At 38.8% G+C, this 22,384-nt stretch overlaps 1 protein-coding gene across 3 annotated transcripts in view; it reads right to left on the bottom strand.

Moving 5' to 3' along the window:
• Positions 1–22,384, bottom strand: part of cadm1b (cell adhesion molecule 1b) — a 314,331-nt gene that overhangs the window by 76,755 nt on the left and 215,192 nt on the right. For all 3 annotated transcript variants that reach the window (XM_041813540.1, XM_041813548.1, XM_041813530.1), the window contains 2 exons: positions 9,247–9,393; positions 1,164–1,316 (listed from right to left, as the gene is read on the bottom strand). In XM_041813540.1, the coding sequence (XP_041669474.1) occupies positions 1,164–1,316; positions 9,247–9,393 (300 nt within the window). The remainder of the gene's footprint in view (positions 1–1,163; positions 1,317–9,246; positions 9,394–22,384) is intronic.

Raw genomic sequence — 22,384 nt, 5'->3', positions numbered from 1 at the left:
TGTGTTCATCATCTGCTATGCTAAATACTCATAAATCAATCCCCAGAAGAGTGTTCTTTTACTTCTATGTAGGAAAATTCAGTTTTTTGGTGAGTTATTATTTGCTTATTGATCGCAGACAGAGAGTCAATGGGCAGCATGTGGTGCTGTCAGTCTGACCTTATTTTAGTTTGATTTGTGTTTTAAAGGCAAAATGTAATGTCATTAAGAAAACTTAATCCAGTGGTGAAATCACATGACTCTCAGCAGATGCAGTTGGCTGGGGGAGGGAGATAAAACCTTGAGAAGTTAATTAAGCTGAGGTCAGCCATTGTGTCACCAAACAATATGCCAGTTGTATGACTCAACAATAGGTCAGAAATGGCTTGAAAATACAAAAGGCCAGGTGCAAGATGAGTTTTTTGGAAAACATCCTTCCCTCTGTTTTTCACCAATCCGTGAGTGGTTTATACTGTCAAAAGAAAAGTACTAACATAACAGCAAAAATAGCCCATCATTACTGTATGGGTAGCATCCTCTTTTAAAAGATTTATTAGAATTTCTGAGCCACATAAATATGCGATTACATATTATGCCTGCATATCTATGCATAACACATAGCACAGTTATTCTTCATGCCTTGTGTGACAGCAAACTTGCTGAACTCCCTCTTTTAGAGCGATAAAGTCAGTGCCGTGTTTATTTCAAGGACTCTTCAATGCAACCCATGGTTCAGAAATACACTGCAGCTAGGTTTCAATTGTACAACTAGAGTAATTACTTTAAAGTGCTTTTAATTCCTTTCAATCCCCCAGGATGTCTGCATGTATAATAAAGCTTAACTAGAGTCATTTCACTGCGAAGCATCAAAGTGTGGCACAGCTGACTCTCAATGGGGACTCGTTTGGAGCAGCCAAGTCAACATTCACCGGGATTCACAGAGTCAACACAGCTGCCAAAACCAACGTGGTCTGAGCCATCCGTTTCAGCATCTGCTCCTTTTTTCGTTATGCTGTTGAGCTCCGCGAGAAGCTAATTGGCTGACATTTGTTGCTAAAGATAACAGGATCAAAGATTGCTATTATTTCATATTCACTTTATCTAACAAAGAGGCATGGAATAAAAAGTGTGTGGGGAAGGGTGTGATATGCGTGCGTGGTTCACACGTGCACCCTCACACCTACCCAGGACAGTGATGTCTGCGTAGGCTTCCTGAGGAGGATCCGTGTAGAGCTGGCACACGTAGCGTCCCTCATCGGAGAGTGACACATTGGACAGAGACACCCGCAGCTCGTTGTCAGAGAAATTCACCAGCTGGAACCGGCTGTCCTTCAGAGCTGTGGGGATACATGCGAGACAGAGACAGTGAGGGTTACAGAGCACAGGGACACAAACGTGAGACATGATGGAGTGAGAGGAGAGGAGGAAATGGGACGAGGAGAAGAGACGGCCGAGAATGAGAGAGAAGACAAAGGAGACACGAGGAGAAAATGAGATAGGAGAGAGAGAGCTGGCCTTTTGTGTGCTTTCTCTTTAATTGAGAATAAGAAAAGTGAGTTTCAAAATGATTCATACAAGTTGATTTATAAAGTAGCTTTACAGTCCACAGAGCACTCGCAAAGACAGGGAAAGTGTGAAGAGTGCTCATGAGGACTCCTAACAAGCTAGGAACTCTTAAAAAGGGGCCGCTGCTGGTCATGGATGGATGCTTCATACTCACATATTCCAAGAAAAAGGGGTGAGGCATTCAAACATACATAATGAATTAAATCACAGCGAGGTAAGAGAGGAGCCTGGATGCATAAAACTGTAAATCAAAAGAAGCCAGGAATCTGTATGCCAGTATAGATCGGCTGAATTTCCTTTTTAATGTCATCGAAGTAGGTTAGCCGTCTCCCTCTGAGTTTTAACTCTGTTTTTCATTCGGGTCAGCCCTCATCCCTGAGCACTCTTTTACATAAACAGCTTTGCTTGATTTGATTGGGTGCTCTTTTGATGTTTTGACCTGCCTTCTTTATCAAGTCCTCTCTGCGAAATCTTTCTAGCTAACGAACTCCATTCAGGCCCCTGTTTTAAGCACGGGGAGTTTCTTATTCCCTCTAGGCTTTACACTTAGCAGCACGATCATTACCCAGGTCTCAGGGCAGTGTCAACATCAAATCCTCATCGCCTGGATGTAATTTGAGAGCTCTTTGGAAGTCTCTCCTCAAAGGAAAACAATGACACCGATGCACTTTGAGAGTCAAAGCACCTGCTCAGGAGGGAAACCCTTCACTTCTGAGACACTTCATGTGTTTTATACAGAGGGGTTTTTATAAATGACTGCTTACATAAGAGCACGGAGGGCGCACACTCTTTATGAGTCAGTTTTTCCACACATTTTCCCTTAAATGTGTACAGCACTGGATAATGATTATTTTGGGCTGCATGGTGGAGCAGTGGTTGACATGGCCTGAAAGCATGATGGTTCGGTTGAACAGGGCCTTTCTCTGTGTTTACATGCTCTCCCCTCTTTGGGTACTTCAACTTCCTCTTACAGTAAATGGACTTGCTCATTAGGTTAATTGGTAACACCAAATTGCGCACATGCATATGACTGAGTGTACCTGGCTGTTGCCTCTCTTTATCAGCCCTGTGATTGACTGGAAACCAGCCGACAGCTGGGACTGGCTCCAGTCCCCCACGACCCCAAATTGGACAAGCTACATAGATAATGGATACGGATAATAGATAATGGTTATTTTCTTGGTTAACTGTCTTGACTATCACAGAACATCTCGAGGCCCTAGCTGAAATATTCAGCTTGATTGGTTTGTTGAACTTGCAGTCTGAGAGACACATATATTCACTTTATCTCATAGGAGAAAGAAAACACAAGAGTTATCCACATTTATAAGCTAGAGGCAGGGAATCCTGGGTAGTTTTTCCATAATCAAGGCTACTGTAAAATCCAGGATATAAGTTGCACTGGTATATAGGATAAACTCAGTCTTGGGGGTCTCCCAAGGGATAAAAGCTTTAACAGACTACAAACAAGGCAAAATGTCCTGTAGGAACTTCATCAGTTCAACAGAACCATTACTCACTAAGTAAATAAACAAAGCTGTTTTTATGTGTTATCCTCTCTGAAAAAAATAAAATCATTTTAAGTCTATTCAGGGTTAAATGACCTTCAGTATTAGTTATTTGACAGCGCTGATCCATTCAACTCTTTAAAGTTATTTGATCTAAGCTCCACCCACTGCCGTTTCAAATCAAGGGGGCTGAGTTTTTCCATCATGCCCTTGGGCAGATTGTTTAGATGTGATTTAGATGTACTTATATGTGTTTGGATTGGTGCTGTCAAATTTTAGATTAATTTTGATTAATTTGTCACACACTGCAAATTTGAAATTGTAAATTTAACACCCTCAGAGTTAAAATTAACACTCCACCAGGGTTTATGTGCGAACCACTGATAAAGTCTTGAATTAGCACTCTGTAAAGTGTTAAAATGTCAACACTAGCAAAGTGTTAACCAACAATGATTAGAGTGTAAAATATTAACACTATCATAGCAAATCATCAGTGTTGATTTAACCCCCATGGTGTTAAATTTAACACTTTTTTCAGAGTTTACATAAGTTCCCCGGATTCTGAGTCAAACTGACACTTTGGAAAGTGTTTAATTAATATCTCTCATAGTGTTAATTTTTAACACCCACAGTGCTGCTTTTTTAACACAGTGCAAAGTACTTTATATTAATTATAAATTGCCAGCTCACATCAAATTACTCAAGCAATGTGAGGTATCATATGGCAGCGTCAGAGCAATAAGACAAACACAGCATCTATGTTTGCCCTGAGTTTAATATATGCAATGCCTCTTTTACAGTCAGCCGTCCATCGCTACAGTCAGGACATGACCAACTGAATAGACAGAAAAAAAAAACAACAACAAAAAAAAAACAACAATAATTAACCAGAAACATGATCAAAGGAATTCCGACAGTGATAGTTGTACAACAGGCAACATCTAAACACAACTAAATACATCTAAAACATCTAAAACTTCTAAAATACATCTAAACATTCTGCACTAAGGCATGATGGGAAAACTCTGCCTCCCAGATTGGAAATGCCAATGGGCAGGGCTTAAATCAATTAATTCTCTTCAGTTAAATTAACACTGCACAGATCAACACTGTCAAATAACTCCAACACTGAAGGCCATTTAGCTCCGGATGGAGTTACAATTACACTTTGAGTGTTAGAATCAACACTGAAAGTTTTAACACTAAGAATTCAACACTCCAGTTTTTGCTGTGCAGGGGGTGAATAATGCATTTTAAAAAATGCATGCTGATTAATCATACCCTGATGCCATCACACAACACTAAACTAAAAAAGCTTTACGTTTATGTGCGGTCCAATTAAGCTTACGCTTTACGTAAGCTTAATTGGACCACATGAAAACATTCTCTGTCCTCTTAAGTTTGTTTAAATTTCATGGATAAAATAAACATTTTACAGAGTAAAACCATCCTGGAATGACTCGTAAGTGGACAATCTGTCCACCGTCAATGTCCCCTGGTTTAAAAACTAGTGGTAAGTTTTGATGCAGGAGTTTGTTCACACTGTTTTGTTACAAAAAATTCGATTAATTGTGATTTATTATTACAAAGCCTATAACTAATTATATATTTTTTTTTTAAATGATGGACGGCACTAGTAAAGATATGTTTAAATGTTGAATGTTGTACAGTGATTACTGCTGGGATCCCTTTCCACATGCTTCTGGTGAATTATTGTTTTTAATGTTTTAAACAGTTCTGCACCATGAGTGAAGTTATCCACTGTGTCACTTCCTGCCTGTGGTAGGGGATGATCTGCAGTAAAGAGGGGAGTGCAGACTTTTAACTCAGAACCCATCTTAGCTCTGCATCTGTCTCTTTGCTCCACTGTAAGACCCCTTACTTTGCCATAATTGATCAGGGCAAGGAGGCAATGTTTCTTCTAAATTATTAAAATTAAAATGATCTCAGACTTATATATTTAGAATTATAAAAACTTGAAAAAGTGTTCAATTTAAGCTATGTGAGATTGATCAACACTGGTGATTTTTCTGTGCATGGTGTTGGAAAAACTATGGTACAGTGTTAAAAAAACATTTTTCTAGCATGAGATTTAACATTATCAGTGTTGATTCAACACTGGCGATTTAGCTGTGTAGATATAATCCATTTGCTTGTGAGGTATTTGAGCATTACACATTATTCCTCTGCTCCAGTATTTTTGTACTTGGACAAATCAGGGATATTTAAATCAGTAGATACAAATTCAAAACACAAAGCTGAAGCTGTTTGATTGTACTGCAGGAAATTTTAAAATCTAAATCTAAATGAATAAAATAGAATAATGTCATTGTTTGATCAATGTAATCCCTTTTTTACCTACATAAACTAAGTTTTTCCTACTAAAGCACAGTCCTTCTGTGGAGTACTCTTTTAAACATTTAGCATTTGTGACACTAAGTCAGACCACCCCTGAGAAAAGATGCAGTGAATAAATAATGGTGTGATTTTGCACACCTCGATCCATGCTGGATAAAAGCTCATTTTTCCAATTTCAGATGGCAACTCAGCCAAATTACATGTCATTTTGCATATATCTGACACAATAAATGCTCATGCAGCAACACTGGCTCTGCCTCGACACCCACGACAGGATTCATCTTTATTTTGTGCAACAGAAAACTGTTTATTCGACACTGTAAAAGCTGTTATTGTTTTGTGTTTTGTGTCCGTATCTGATTCGAAGGCTTGCTTGGAAACCTGTTGCTCCTCGTGTGTCTGCGTGTCGTTGCTGTTTACTCCGTTGTATACAAAGATCTGCCACTGTGTCGAGCGGCCCCGTTGACAGGTAACAATGCCACTGGCTGAGGGGGGTCTCCACAGAACCAGCAGTCCTTTAGGAACAAAGCCGAGAATAATGCTGCCAGGGGTTTTTTACTAGACCCTATTACGAGGAACACAAACAAGCAGCAGCGGCCCAATAACACTTTAGCCACCGGTCACACATCGGATATATATTTGGATCTAATTGCAGATAAACAAAACCTTTTGTGTTCTGTTACTAACAATGAAATAGCATTGACTAAAGCAGAGGAAATTACATGTTTACATCCCTACATGGAGCTGTTTCATAAAGAGAGAAGAGGAATAGGTTCTCTTAATCTCATGGAAACATTTTAACTAGAAAGATTTGTTGTGTCCAGGATGTAAGAGCTCAATGTTTTTTCCTCAAACCTTCTATCTATCCCTTGGTGTTAGAATAAATATTTATAAGTTGTGCAGCACAACATGACCTATATTCTTCATATGAATCAATTTCTCATTGCTATAGTCTCATGCAGCTTTGGGTGTTTTGACAAAGATGTGTACCAAAACTCCCTCAGTGCTTTTCGCCAGTGAGAAAATGGAACACACATCTCGCTACCTTGACTTGTGAAATAACAGCTTGGATGCAATATAGACAGAAATGAAGGGTGTGTTTGTGGTTCACCTTGAATCTTGGCTCAGATCCCAGATACAAACAAGTAAAACAGCAGAGACAAAAACTCCAAGTCGAAATCGTCCATATGCTCATGCATAATCATAATGTTCAATATCCTAATCTAAGAGATTATCGTAAAATCGAACAGTGACAAGGACGCAGAAGTATTCCCATTATGGTAGCTCTGTGAATTATCTCATATTAATCTTGCCGCATTCTGAGCTTAATGACTTTTGTAAATGAGCCAAAAAGTCAAGGGCAGATGGAATCATGCTTTCATTGAAAACCAAACCTAAAACTTGAGGTCTGATACCGTCACTGTAAGGTCAAAACTTCAGAGTCCTTCAAGCAGGAGGGTGAAAACTTCTGAAAACACAGAACTCAGAAGTGTTTGAAATACAAAGTTAATGATTTGGTAAGGGTTTAAGATTTTTTTAATAAAATAGCTACATTTACATGTCTACAAAAGTAAATCATGAACTCTCCACAGTCTTCCAGAAAAAAGAGATATCTGATGATAAGTCAGAATTGAAGAAAAGCTACTAACAGTGCATGTTGGCTATACATTAAGATTACATTATGATGAATGGACACGAGCTTCTATGGTATTTTCTGGTAGGGATGCATAATATTTGATGTTTGCCGATACACAATATGCCGATATTTACGTATTAGTTTAAGTCAATAACAAAATATAAAATGTAGTTCAGACCCAAACTTCAGCATTGAAAATGCACTTTAAAGTTTAATAAAAAGAAAAACAAAACTAACTTCAGTCATTAGAACATATATTTTAATTTAAGGAATGAGGACGAAAAAGAGAAAGGCTTCAGTTGACAAGATAAGTCTGTTGGTGCTGTCTTAAACTCCACTAATTTATCTGTACATACAGCCAATATATACAGCCAAAATAGACCAAAATATACAGTCAATTTAGACCGATATATACAGCCAATATAGACCAATATACAGTCAATTTAGACCGATATATACAGCCAATATAGACTGATATATACAGCCAATATAAACCGATATATACAGCCAATATAGACCAAAATATACAGTCAATTTAGACCGATATATACAACGAATATAGACTGATATATATTTAGGCTGATATTTGATATAGGATAATGTGTCCAGACAGTATAGACCAATTTATAGAGCCAATATAGGCCAGTTTGGACAGCCATTACAGCAAATAACCCAATTACTTAAGGCTATCTGACCAGAATGAATGAACATCAATAAAATAAACAACAAAATAAACAAAAATTGTTGCATCACTTTAGTAACACTTTATAAAACTATAGACTTAAGCATTAATATTGGACTGGTAAATCCTTAACTCATCATCTATGAAATATTATTAATTTTTACGTAATTTACAACACAGCCAAAACTTTCTTGATGCATTAATAGAGTATTCATAGCCCTAACCCTAAATGTTCACTTTCACTTATGCCTGCTTCATTCTTTACTAATGCATCAGTAATATTGTAATCTAAGAGTTAATTATTTATTCACTTTATTTATGCATCAATAAATCATTTAAAGCTGTGTTAATAAATTACATAAATTAGTTAACAATACTTTATAAATGATGGGTGAAGAATTTACTAATGCTTATTACTTGTTTTATCAACAAGTTTCTCTTTTTCTTACCTTTGCAATTCTTTGAAATCTTCTTTGATTCCAGTTTAACAGTTTATAACCTCACTATGAAGTGGCTGAGGCATAATAGGAGCTTTGGAGGAATAGCAGAGGTGTAAAAAGAGACAAGAACTAGCCAGCAGTGGAGCTCAGTGCTCTATATGTGTGCATGTCTGTGTTTATATGAAGCTACCACCAAGTCATGTTCTCTCACACTCTCTTGCTGAAATACAATGTAAATGAACGGACAGAGACACCTTTCATTAGGCTGTTGTGGTATCAGTAAAAATGTATTAAAACATGACAGCGAGCTTGATTATGGTGGAATGCACTGTGAAAACACCTCGAGTAAAATAAAACATTAAAAACATTTCTACCAATTTTATATTGAAAGATATTGATCACTATAAAATTAAAGCTGTTGTAAGGTTAGTTGTTGTTCCAGATGAAACCAAAGGACTTTTACAGTGGACTTGAAGGCTTTTTGGAGAAAGTGACATCCCTAATGTTTAATTTATATCTGTATTACTTTTCTACTCTAAAGACTATAAGGTGAAACACGTCTACACGATACAGATTAGGCAACAGATCTACAACCACTGAGAGCACCTGAGACTCATTTTATTTTTCTAAACATTTAACGAAACAGATAATTATTGGACTGATATAAAAAAGGAAAAAGAAATCTAAAAATAGGATTTCTTAGAAACTTTGTGACAGCAAACATGTAATCCCTTGGCGGCGAAAGAAACAAATTTCTCTCTATCGTTGTATTCCTTTTGTTTGTGTTTTTAAAGCTCCTGTGATGAGTTTTTTATTGGCTGTGAAACAGACCAAAAACTAATACATGTGCCTCTAGCTGACCTGCAAAATCAAACAAGACCATCAGTGACAAGACTGATTATTTTTCTATAGTTATTTTTAAATCCTTAAACCACTGCTACAGGGTAGATGTCAGACAGACAGATGTGTTGCCTATTTTAAGGGTTTCCAAAGATTCTCAATATGTGCCATTAATGTGAGGATTTAAAAAAGTTTTGGGAAGTAAGTTAAATTGTGAGTGAGGCATTTTAGACTTACGTCTAACGTCTTTGAAGTAGATGGTCTGTCTGTTGGGGTTGAGTAGCTGAATGACCGAGTCATCATTGTTCTTCACTCTGCAGCTGATGGTCGCCATTTCTCCTTCGATCACCGACACATTGTCCGTTGCCAGATTCTGACCTTCGACTTCATAACACAGACAGAAAAATGAAGATTAAGGTTACAGATTTCAAACATGCACTCCTACCCTTCAAAGACTTATATTTCATACAACAGTGAGTGCTTGTGAACATATACACATTGTAGTATGTCTGTTTGCAGCCATTTCTAATCCGTTTAATATAAGAGCCATGTGCAATGTTTGTCACTATTGATCTCCCTCAGATCAGAGTGGGCCCTGTGAGTCAATGCCAGATGGGCTGTAAGCTCTGCTGCCCACGAAGGTAGGGAGAGAGGAGAAAAGAGACAAAGGAAGAGTGTAAGAAAGTGGCAAGTAGTAGATCCAGGCAGGGAGAGGGAGGAAGAGGAGGAGGAGGGAAGGAGGAGAGGGGGGAGTCAAACAGAGAGAGAGAGAGAACAGAGCCGGGCTGGATGCTGTTTATGGTGGAGCTTTATCAGAGCCCTCCATCTGAGGATCCATGTGACCATCGTGCGCTCCGTGTGCTCAGCTGCTCTCTTCTGTGTCTCGAGGAATAAAAGCGCTGTAAGCATCTGAGTCACTCTCTGTACACATGCAGCCATTGTTGCCACAGACAGGCCCCGGACCTTGTCGTTGTAACTTACACCTCACATCAAAAAGCCTGGCTTTGCCCCCCTCACACACACACACACACACACACACACATACACCCTCCTTCTAGTTCTGCTAAGAGAAAGAGGAAGAAAATCAAAAGTCACCTTGTGCTATATTTATCTGTCAGGAGGCAAAAAAGCATAAGGAGAATGGAGAATAACGTTTTAATGCCTCAGATTCACTCCAGCGGAGGAACAACACTCTCAGCCACCGCCCTGAGAAAACATCAAAAGCACATTTGCATGCCTGAGTTGTCAGACACCTCCATTGCATTCTGACATTTACAAAGTGGAGGAGAAAAAAACACCTGCATTTTCAGATAGTGATAATGGGAATAGACAGCCAAACTAACATGATTCAAAATGAACTCTGTGAATGCGGCAGGCAATGAGAAATTAACCTCCTGTGGAGAAAAGCTCCTCAGACCTGTCTGATGCAATGAGCCACCCATTTTATTCCACTCTGCTGCCAGGGCTCCATCAGGACAAAAGAGAGAGAAACAGCTGAAACAGGCACAGATGATGACCAGAAAAAACACAATAAAGCCCTTTACAGGCTTAAACTTAATCCAAGGTAGCTTTTAAGCTATTAAATGTATTTATATCATTTAACTTAGGGTCAATATGTATGACAAAAATAACAATTACAGTATGACATGGGTTGCATTTTTTACTAGGCAACAGACACAGTTGGTGTTGGGTCATAACTGGGGGCAGGGGCGTCCCGTAGGTGAAAAGAATCCTTTCCCTTAGCCTGCAAAGCTGCAAAAGCATGGCGCTAATGCCAAGAAGCACTCATGCCCTACATTGAGTCATTAGTGTCACCAGACAGACTAGGGATTGAATGTCCAAATGTTATAAAAGCCTGGACCAAAGATCCTATTCAGTGGCCCTAAGTGTCTGTCCCAGATATTTTGCTACCAGGCTGAATCGCCTAACCTTGCAAAGCAAATGTACTGGCCAGATTCCATGTATCATCCATCATGGGCTTCAAGCTGAAATGGTTAATCCCAGTCAGAGAATGACCAGACCAATCAGCATCATTTGAAGAGAAAGAGGCGGTAGCTATGGATATGGTTTAGTTGAAGCGACTGCAAGCCTGTTAACAATGGTAGCCAGTGGAGAGTTTAGCCTGGATGCAGCTATAGAGGCAGTTTTATCAGAACCATTTTTTGACATTTTTGTTGGAAGAAGAGTAAAAAACACATTGACCAGCTTAAGTACAAGTTTAATAGTACTGACTCTACTGATTGTGGAGAATCGTGTATTAACATGACAATGGCTGTCTGTGGGGCGTTCATGAAGGTGACTCTTTGACAGCAGCAGGCCTACCACATTATTTGTTTTTGCGCGGCTTGGCCCATGATGAATGTAACAGACAGAATGCTCATCCAATCCCCTTCCATATTATTTCAAAGATTCTGCCCTACCCAAACACTGTCAATGGGCTGCTCCTCAGATGGTTGTAAAATACAGTGTCTATAAAAAGTATTAACTCCCTTGGTTTTAACAGCTTTGATTGATTTTATAAATCAATCATGCTCAACATAATTTGGCTTTTTTGACAGAAAAAATGGATCCATTCATCTGCTTTAAAGTGACTGCCTGCATTCAACAACGGTCCAGCAAAGTTAGTGGTCTCATAATTAGTGAAATGGGGATCACATGAGCAGTGAATGTGTCTCAAGTGATTTTAATATAAATACACCTGTGTCTGGAAGGCCCAGTCACTGCTTAATCAGTATTCCTGGCTACCATTACACCATGAAGACAAAAGAACACTCTAAGCAACTCGCAGAAAAAGTTATTGAAAAATATAGGGATGGATCCAAAACATTTTCAAGGCACTGAATATCCCCTGGGGTTCAGTAAAATCCATCATCAAGAAATGGAAGGAATATGGGACGTGTGAATCTGCCTTAATCAGGTCGTCCTCACAAACTGAGTGACCTGGCAAGAAGGACACCTATGACTTCTCAGAAGGAGTTACAAGCTTCAGCAGCTGAGATGGGAGAGACTCTGTATACAACAAATGTTGCCAGGGTTCTTCACCAGTCGAAATTTTATGGAAGAGTGGCAAAGAGAAAGCCACTGATGAAGGAAACTCATTAAATCTCCACTAGAGTTTGCCAAAATACACACAGGAGACTCCATGGTCAAGTGGGAGAAAGTTTGTTGGTCTAATGAGACCAAAGTGGTGCTTTTTGGCCATCAGACAAGACGCTATTTTTGGCAGACACCAAACGCTGCATTATCACCACAAACAAACTATCCCCACTATGAAGCATGGTGGTGGCAGTATCATGCTGTTGGGACGCTTCTCAGCAGCTGGCCCTAGAATGTTTTTAAAGGTAAGGGTAAAATGAATGCGACAAAATAAAAGAAAATCCTGGGGGAAATCTTATCCAGTCTGCTAGAAAACTGTGGCTTAGGAGAGGATTTATTTTTTTAAGACAATGACCAGAGGCATAAAGCAAAACCTACACAGGCCTATCACACAGACTCAGTGCTGTGATTGCAGCCAAAGGTCTATCTATTTAATACTGACTTGAAAGGAGTTATTATTAAATCAGTCAATTGACACTGACAGTTTAATTGACATTCCTTTGTAGAAATCTGTTTTCAAATTGATATCTTTTTTTTTTTTTTTTTTTTGTCAAATATATTGACCAAGATTGTTTTATAAAATCGATGAAAAGGTAAAACATTCAGGGGGTGAATACTTTTCATTGGCACTGTAAGTTAATCAAATCAGATATAAATGTTTAATTATCTTCAGAAAATTCTAATTAGCAGGGCTAACTGTTTCTTCTTGTTTCTAGACTCAGTGAAAGCTCAGCAGCTGTGTTAGACTTTGAAGAACAGACAGAAATAGTAGAAAGTTATCAAGCAAATTTCCCAAAACGTCCATTATTCAAGCCAGTCAGGTTCCTCAGGTTTCCTCTTTCAGCCTCAGTCTCCTTCAAGCCTTCGCCTGATTGTCCTGTGTTTATGCCAAGCTCTCGAGACACCTACTCCAGCCCCTTTTCTGTGACCTGTGACTGACTTTTTGCCCTGTTTTCTAGACGACAAGCCCGAGCCTCTGATTCTGCCTCACTGCCTGACCTTTGGGGATTTCTGACCCCACTGCTTTTTGCTGTTTTCTTGACGTTCTGTTATCAGAAATCTCCAAAGAGACTTCTGTGTTGTCTGCATTTAAATCTAAGAGCACAAAACTTACTCCAGACACAAACACTAGAAAAAATGTTGCAGAAGACGTTACCAGACATGGAGGTCACTCTGGGTTAGATTTGATGATGTACTTCAGTTCAAAATTAGTATGGTGTACATAAAGGGATCACAGGGAAGAATGAGTAAAGATAGACATAAATACAGATGGACAGCACTAAGTTATTAATGCATAAATAGCCTACAGCTCTATTTGATGGAAGCAGTGTAGCCAAAGGGACCTTTATGATGTTTTAATTGCACCTGACAACCACTGGATCTATGCTTCTGCACAGGATAAATCTGCAGAATTAACTAGAAATATCTCTTTTGCAGCATTTTTATCACACTTACACAAAACCTGATCCATGAACATGAAAATTAAAACCTAAAAAAAAAAAAAAAAAAAGTCCTCTCTGAATTCTGCCATCATCCTTCTCCACCTCCTTGAGATTTCACTCTGATGATTCTGAGCTTTCTCCTTCTGTGAATCAGTAACTAAGAGAATCTCAATTACACTCCTAGAATTGCAAACTCAGAATTTTCATTTATGATTGCATGCTCGGCCTCTACAATTTTACTAAGAAAATTTCAGAGGCAATCACAAAAAAGCAAAATAAATAAATAAAAATCATATGAATTAAACATACAAACCAAACGCCTGTTCACATGGGAAAAGGTTTTGACCTCTGAGTTTGCTGAAAACTGATATCTTACTTGTAGCGAAATTTATACACCATGAACTCTGGGCTGATTGAAGATGGGTGTGACAATTATTACAAATTCTTTGGGCTCCTCTGGGAAATTTTGTTATAAGCAAGTATGTCTCAGAGAAACAAGTATTTGATTTGGTGCAACAGCACTGTCTGGGAACTCCCACCTTCTTGTTCTTTTGTGTTAGCATGCTGTGTCTTTATTTAAGAGCTAGGATAATAGTCAGATATCAGGCTGAAAGAGTGCGTAGTGACATCCAGGCCACAAGTTCTATGAAGGATTTGGATCTCATTGCCCAGTTTGAGGACAGCGATATCTGTGCATAGCACCCATGAGCTAACCATCAGGCCCCTTAAGTCTAGTTTAACCAGAGTAACTGTATTTTTACTTGAGTACAATTTTCCTGTACTTTTTCCACCTCTGTTGACTACAAAGTAGCACATGGATAAGAGCAACTCATCCGGGTACTTTGCCCAAATGATGCCAGCCCCTCCCCTTTCTGGAGGAGAACATTCTTTGAATGGCAATAAATGGGAAAGATTGGGTCCTAAGGGATTTAAGAGCTTAAAATATGAAAAATCCAAAATCCAATGGGACCAGTGAGATCAACATACTGCATAATGTAGACCATTTATGAAAAAATACTTGCATTTTGACAATCTGAAATAAATGAAATTATAGATGTACATGAGGGTGCGTTCAGGCTCCCACCGTCAAGCTGGACAAACGGTCCCATCTTGTGACTGGAGATGTCAGAAACCGACATCACTTACCTTCTGGAACTTCACACTTGAACGGTGGTTAACGTGGTTAATAAACCACGTGGTTAAGTTATGTGAAAAAGCTGTTAGCAGGCAGACTACAGCTCCCGCTGTTAGAGTGATCAGTAGCTTAAAATCATTAAGGACACAGCACCAATCCAACATTAGCTCACTTTTCTCCTCTCTAGTTTCAGCCAAAAGACACAGAACTCTTCTCTGACACTCTTTCGTCATTTCAGAATAACAAAGCGTGCCTTACATTATGGCTTTTTAATTGTTTAAGGCAAAAAACCTAACAAAATGGCTTTTAAATGCGTTATTACCAGTGTTTTCAAACCTACCGACATTCACTCTGAGGAATTGTTTTCCCCATAATGAGGACGTGGTCACATTGGAAAATAGGAGGTGACATTGCACTGCTCTTATCTATAGCAAGAGAATAATTCCATATCACACCCCAAAACAGCTGTTATATATAGCTAAAACAAAAAAACAAAAAAACAAAAAACAAAATGGATTACACCAGATCTGATTTGTTTTTAGCAGTGATGGGAAGACTGTCGTTAAAATAAACAGTGTTACTAATGGCGTTTTTTTGGGGGTTCCTGGGGCCTAGCCAAACTGGGGGCCAGCCAAATCATGGTCCATTGTAAAGTTAAGCTGTGGTATTTTATATTTATCCTGAATAATAACCACTCTTTTCAAAGAAAAAAAAAAAATCATTTGTGTAGTAAGTAGCCCTCCTAAAAATGTAAACCCTTTTGTTGAAAACAGAATTCAAATACAATAAAAATAGCTAAAATTTGTTAATAATGGCAAGACATGGTGAGAAGGTGGTGCAATTGGATTTTAAAAGTGGCAGAAATGGTTAGAAATGCCAAAAATGAGATAAACATGGCAAAATAACAAAAAAAGGCAAAAATGGGCTTATATAGTGGTAAAAGTGATTCAAAAGCAGCTGAAATTGCGTTAAAGTGACAAAAATAGGTGGAAATTTGGTGAAATGGGATGAAAATTTATATAAACTGGCAAAAAAGGGTTAGCTGAGGCAAAATTTGACAAAATTGATGTAAGTGGCAACAGTGTCATTTAAAAAATGTTCTTAGTTTTTTAAGGCATCTGGAGACCCCCTCTCAGTGTCTCGGGACCCCATCGTTGAGAACCCCTGCTCTATGCAACTGGCTTGTGAAACCTGCTTAGAAAAAAATCCAAATTCTTAGACATATTTAAACTAAAAAAAAGTAATGCAATAATTACTTTCCCTGGTAAAGGGTTACTTTTATAGTGGAATAATTCAGTTACTTTTTGGGAGAAGTAACTAGTAACTATAACTAATTACTTTTTTAAAGTAACTTGCCCAACACTGGTTTTTAACTTCAACAGTGAAAAAATAATCCTTCTATTACAAAAAAGTCTTTAAAAATGTGTGTATTTACAAGAAAAAAATTCCTTGAACCTTTTTTGCATTATCATTTAAAGCAGTTCCTGTCTAAAGTGACAAAGAGGGCTGCATCAAGGGCTCTCTGTCTCTCTTTCTCTCCCTTATGGGCGATTCAGGCTGTCTCCAGCAAAAAGTAAGTGTAAAGACATGCACAGTTTGACTAAGCATGATGCAGCAGTGGTATAGCCTGCCATTGGTTGTCAAAGCATTGTAGGATACAAAATGTATTAGCATTAGCTGCTAGCGACAGAAATGACTAAAGCGTTATTAGAAATGTAAAGATATTCAATATCAACTTCACTGGGGTGAATTTAACTTTTAAGACCCTAAAAAGAACCCGAGTTCAAGGCTTGCTAGAAAAGTTTCCATATGAGGTTGGCAGGCATGGATAGCGTCATTGGAGCAGCAAAATGGTTGGCTCCAAGAGGAGCTATGTCCAAAAGTTATGTAAGTTTTGATAAACTTTGTCATTTTTCCATTATACAAATGTACAGTCATACTGGTTAATAACAGTGGCATTTACTAGCCTCTTCCTTTGACATTGTGTCAGATGGTACCGGGGCAGGCTAACTGGCTTCTTTTTAGCGAAAGGCTGGTGTGTGAACTAGGACTGTAAAGCCATATTGCAAAAGAACCATGGTCTTAAACATGCTTTCAAAATATTTTTCTTTTCTAAGTAACATGGCCTTGTTCATATTAAGGAGGCTGCATTTGTGGATGAAACAAGAAATGCAAAGAGTGGATGATCTAGATGGCTAGGTTTTAAAAAGGTGAAAAATAATCATGAGGAACAGGCCTAATAATCCACTGGGGAGTTGAAATGTGTAAGTTTGTGATAATATGAAGAGCTCCGTATCTCCTGTGAATGTGCACTAAGTACCGTAGAAGATGAGGCAACAGCAATCTGAAGTGTTTTTGATGTCTTTTTTATTTCATCGCTGTAAAAGTAATATATTTGGCAGTCAAAACAGCAACACAGAGCATCCTCAAAGCAAGGTTATTCTGCTCCCAATCTGTTGGACTGAGAGAAAAGGGAGTGCAATAGATAAATTCTCCATAAGGTTTAGCAGCCCCAAGCAAGGTTGGTCCCTCTCCAATATCCCAGCCTAGGCTCATCTCCAATTCAAAACACACATAAATAACGTCGCTGTGATTAGCAATCCCATCAAAGTGAAAACAGGCTACTTTGTGGAACATGGAGGGTTTTTGCAATTGGAGTAAACATTTTCAATTGCCTCTGCATCCTGGTCATGATTGGGTGCAAATGAGGAGAGGCAGTCATTAATTCTGTGTGGTGGGCGGGGGGATAGAGGGGGGAGTGGGCAGAGGCATGGCACAGATGACTGGCTGATAAATTCACACTCATTCCAGCAGCTGTCTGGAAGAGTAAAGTGCCTGTATCTCTACACATGGCTGCCCTCCTGTTCCTGCATCGCAACATACTGAACGAAACAGTCAGGAGGAAATACAGACCTTCAGAAAGTCGCCGGGCTCTCTGAGGAGACGTACAATCTGGCATGGAGAGTCTGGCGCGGACGCCCAGCTCATCAGTCGCACTCGAAATGCTAAAAAGCATGGACGGCCGACCGATTTTAACAAAAGTTGATGAAATCAAGAATTATTAGCGGAGTGGTTCCTCCAGCAGAAGTTCGGGGACGAGCACCTTTGAATCAAGTCGGCTCTTGCTTTGAACTTTCCGTTCTTGTTTTCACATCAAAAGACATGAAAGAAGCATCAAAAAACATGACAGCCAGCCCCCATTCCTCTTCCTTGAGTCACGGCTGTCTGCAGCAGTCGTGTCTTTTCAAGGAACAACCGCGACTAAGGACAGAGTCATTACCGAAAAAAAAGTTTCCCCCTCTCTGTCTCTCATGCTCCTTTTTCTCTGCCGCGTGTCTTTATCCTGCTCAGTCATTAAACCCTTATCCTCATGATGAAATGCTGTTTTAAAGATGTTCATGACTGAGAAAGCTTCTGTCTCACCGTATAATTAGTGTGCCACCATTTTCCTTAGACCCTTTGCATGGGAAGGTTTTGAAAATTTAACTCATTTAGCCATCTTTTCTCCCCATAAAGGCCATCAGTCTGGAAACCTTTGGGTAACAATTCTTATAATGATGAAAAAATTACTTGAAAATGAAGCTGCACAATCTCAGAAACACTGAACCAACTGAGATACTGAAGGGTATTTGTCTTTTGTCCCATGTAAATGAAATGATCAATACACTGTAGAGATTAGGATCATCTTTCTTATAAAGCACCCTGTTAGGGCAAACAATTTCTCCCCATTGTTCCTTTAAAACAGTAAACTGGGCTCCAGATTAGCTCAGCTGAACCAGGCCCCCGTATACAGAGGATACAGTCCTGGTCACAGGTTTGAAACCTGATCCTGAGGCTATTGTTGCATTTCTTCCTCAATCTCTCAACAACCCATACCTCCTTGCACGCTTCAGCCGTACAGTCCAATAAAGGCATAAAGCCATTTCAAATGTTGGGGACAGACTTTTGCTACCATGCCCTTTGGCAGAATGTTTAGTTATGTTTTCGATGTTTTGGGATTTACTCATGTGCATTTTTATGTATTTAGATGCTGCCTGTAGTACAGTGATCACTGCTGGGATTCCTTTTTTCATATTCCTGATGGATAATTGACATTTTTTTATGTTAGACACGTATGCACCATGAGTGAAGTTATCCACCGAGTTACTGACTTCCCCCTGGCAACAGGTGGTCTACATAAATGGGTGGTTTCCCAACTCTTCATTAATCTCTTTGCTCCATCCTCACCAGAAAACACCTGACTTTGCCACAGGCGGCCAATAAAAAGTGGCAATCCCTATTGATATAGAAAGTAGAAAGTGCATTGTAATGGGTCAAAAACAGTTACAACTGTAAAAACCTACTCTCGAAGTGAAAGGAAGTTTTAAGTTTAGATTAATTATATAAATTCCTTCACTTTACAGGGTTAATATGAAAATATCACTTAAATAGTTAGAAATGATACACTGACAGGCTGAATTCCTAACACTATGATGGAGTGTTGAGCTAAAGTAACACATCTCTTAGAGAAGCCCTTCCTAATGCTCCTACTATCAGCTTTAGACGAGCCCCTACCTTAAATGATAAACTGGTAAGAAGCTATCTGCCCCCCAAGACACAAAAGACCTGGTTAGACACCACAATAGGTAATCATAAATGTGGAAATTGTAATCATTGTGATAATATGAAAAAAACCAGCTTTTTCACTGATGTCACAACAGGTCAGAGGTTTGAAATTAAGTCTTTTATCAACTGCAATACTAGCTTTGTAGTTTACAGACTTGAATGTCCTTGCGGGTGTTTCTACATTGGGAGAACTAAGCGGAAACTGAAAGCAAGATTGGCTGAACATAAACACGCCATTAAAACAGGAAACCCAGAATATCCCATGGCTTTACATTATAAAGAGGCTTATCATGGTAGATGCAACTCTCTGAAAATATCAGGCATTGAGCATATACAAAATTCAATCAGAGGAGGGGACAGACTAAAAAAGCTCTTACAAAGAGAGTCCTTCTGGATATATACACTAAAAGCTACACAATTCCCTGGTCTAAATGGGGAACTGGATTTCTCTCCTTTTTTATAGCTTTCTTATTGTATCTCTTCTAGTGCATCTTTTCTCAGTTAATTTGGTAACTGCTTAGAAAGAACATTTTTTTGTGTGTCAAAGTAGAAGTATGTAAAGTAGAAAATGATACAGATTCTTAATATAGATGTGTTTAATGCACTTAGACATCATTTAACTGATTTTTTTAACTGTGTAACCTTTTACTCTATCATGTGACTGCTAGTAATCATGTGACCTGCTGAAAACCTTTAAAAGAAGCAGCTTGGCAGCAATTTTGTAACTGATGCTCTGATGAAGGCCTATTAAGCTGAAACATGTTGGCATGTTTTTTATGACTCTGTAGCCCTATGCAATAAAGGCTTTTTATCTACAGTCCTTCTGAGTGCCTCAGACCTCTTGAAAACTTTAAGTTGGATCCCCACACTGAAGAGCACCAGAGATACACTACATTTTTTCAAGCTTTTTTAAAAACTTTTCAAAACCCATGCAGCACTCCATGCAACCATTTTTTTTAACACTGGTTAGTGTTAAGAACAGTAAATTTCAACTCCAAAAAGTGTCAATAATGACACTTAATTAGTGTTAAAGCCCAGCTCTGCGTAAAGTCCAATCAACACTCTGTGGCGTGGACTCGTATAGACACTGCAAAGTGTCAGTATTAACTCTGACAGTGTTACTTTGACTATGCAGGTTTTGCTGTGCAGTAAGCAGCACTGACTTCAGTATAGGTCATAAACCCCATCGGCTCTGTACTAACACATGGAGCATAGGGCAAACTTCAAGTCATATCATTATTTCTCAACACAGTTGCTGTCATCCGAGATTGTTCTTTTCCTGCTTATATAATTTCAAGTGTTCACCTTTCTGTGTGGTTTCATTTGTGTTTGTTAGTTAATGCTATAAACAGACATAATGTTGTGATCAACAGCTCTGTTAACTGCAAGAGGGGACATAATAAAAACCATAACCAGAGTCATTCAACTTTCAGTGACTGTCAGTGCTTGCTTCAAACTGATGCTATAATCAGTTCTGCGGTGGGCTATACCAGTATAAGGGACCTTTGCTGTTTTATGGGTAAATCAGAACATGAATTACAAGAAAATCATGCTGATTATGGGCTGCTCCTACTCAGCAAAGTCAGCAAAGGCCTAATTATTTGAGGGTTGTAAAGGTAATCTTTAATTAATTAAGTCAAGGTTGCAAAGGTTTTCTGAGCCTTCATTCCCTCATTGGGATTCAGTGCACACAACTGCAATCATGGGGAAGACTGCTGACTTGACTCTGGTCCAGAAGACAATCATTTGCACCCTTCACAAGGAGGGTAAGCCAGGATGCCAGACACCAGACACCAGACTCAACAATACAAATGAGCTGAAGGCTGCTATTAGAGCAACCAGGGCTTCATAACACCCCAGCAGTACCACAGACTGATTGGCTCCATGAAATAAGCAACACTTTCTGCAAAAGAAGCTCCAAATAAGTACTGAGTGCATAAATGAGCATAACTTTCCACAAAGTCAACATTTCTGTAATACAAATCCTGTTACGACCCTTGTTTTGTGACATTCTCATATTGTAAGATAGTGGATTTTTTATTTTTGTGAGCTTGAAGCCGTAATTATCAACATTCAAACAAAAAAAGTTTGAAGATATTTTACTTTGTACGAGATGAATCCAGAATATAAGGAAGTTTCTCTTCTTTAATTAAATCGCATGAAAAATTTCACTTTTTCACGATATTCAAATTTTTTAAGTTGCACATTTGGAGGGAACATCGAGGACAGAATGAAATTAACCACCAGGTTACTTAATACTTTATAAATCCTAAGGTATTCCTACCTAAACCTTTTGAACCCAATGACTCATTTAACATCCCCCGTTAAAGGTATAATATGTATATTTCTGAAATGTCTTTGGAATGCAGAAATCACAAAACACATAAGTAAGCATGTGTTCTTTCATTAAAAGGTGGTACCAATGTTTGCAATGTGAAATTTTCTCTGCCCCAGTATGTCTGTACTTGACACAACCAGAGAGTTTCTGTCAATAATTCACAGGAACATCACACCAAGTTAGGAAGAAAAGAACAAAAAGAACTGAAGGGTTAGTACACCTTTTCTAGTGAGGTGCTAGTTTGCAGCCAGACATGAGAGAAAGGAGGAGACAGTTTCACACTCACAACCAATCCTGCAGAAGACAATATGCAGGCTGCTCCAAATGTTGTGTGTGATGTTTCTTTTTCCCATGTGTAAGTCTTTAATTTTGTACCTTCATGCACACTGCTCTAGGGATGGTGGTCGAGACTCAAACAGTTTGACTACTAAAGTATGGGCAACTTTTATAGTAAGGCTCAGTCCCAATACACCTATTACCCCTAATACTACTCCTACATTTTGTTCATTCCCATCCAGAGGCAGGGTGAAGTGCTCGGAGTATATGACCGTTCCAGTGGAGATTTTCCAGAGACACACTCCAAACTGAGGGGGCAGGTGCACTAAAGCCGTGGTTCTCAACTTGTGGGTCAGGACCTAAAAGTGGGTCGTAGAGCAATTATCAGTAAGCCGCCAATGTGTGTCTAGAAAAAAATGGTGGCAAAAGTCCATGAAGAACATGCAACCATACCGTTTATCTTACTTATTTTTGTGATAATGG

The sequence above is a fragment of the Cheilinus undulatus genome, linkage group 2, assembly GCF_018320785.1.
Source record: "Cheilinus undulatus linkage group 2, ASM1832078v1, whole genome shotgun sequence".
Taxonomy (NCBI): Eukaryota; Metazoa; Chordata; class Actinopteri; order Labriformes; family Labridae; genus Cheilinus; species Cheilinus undulatus.
This window is presented reverse-complemented; position numbering and strand designations above follow the sequence as displayed.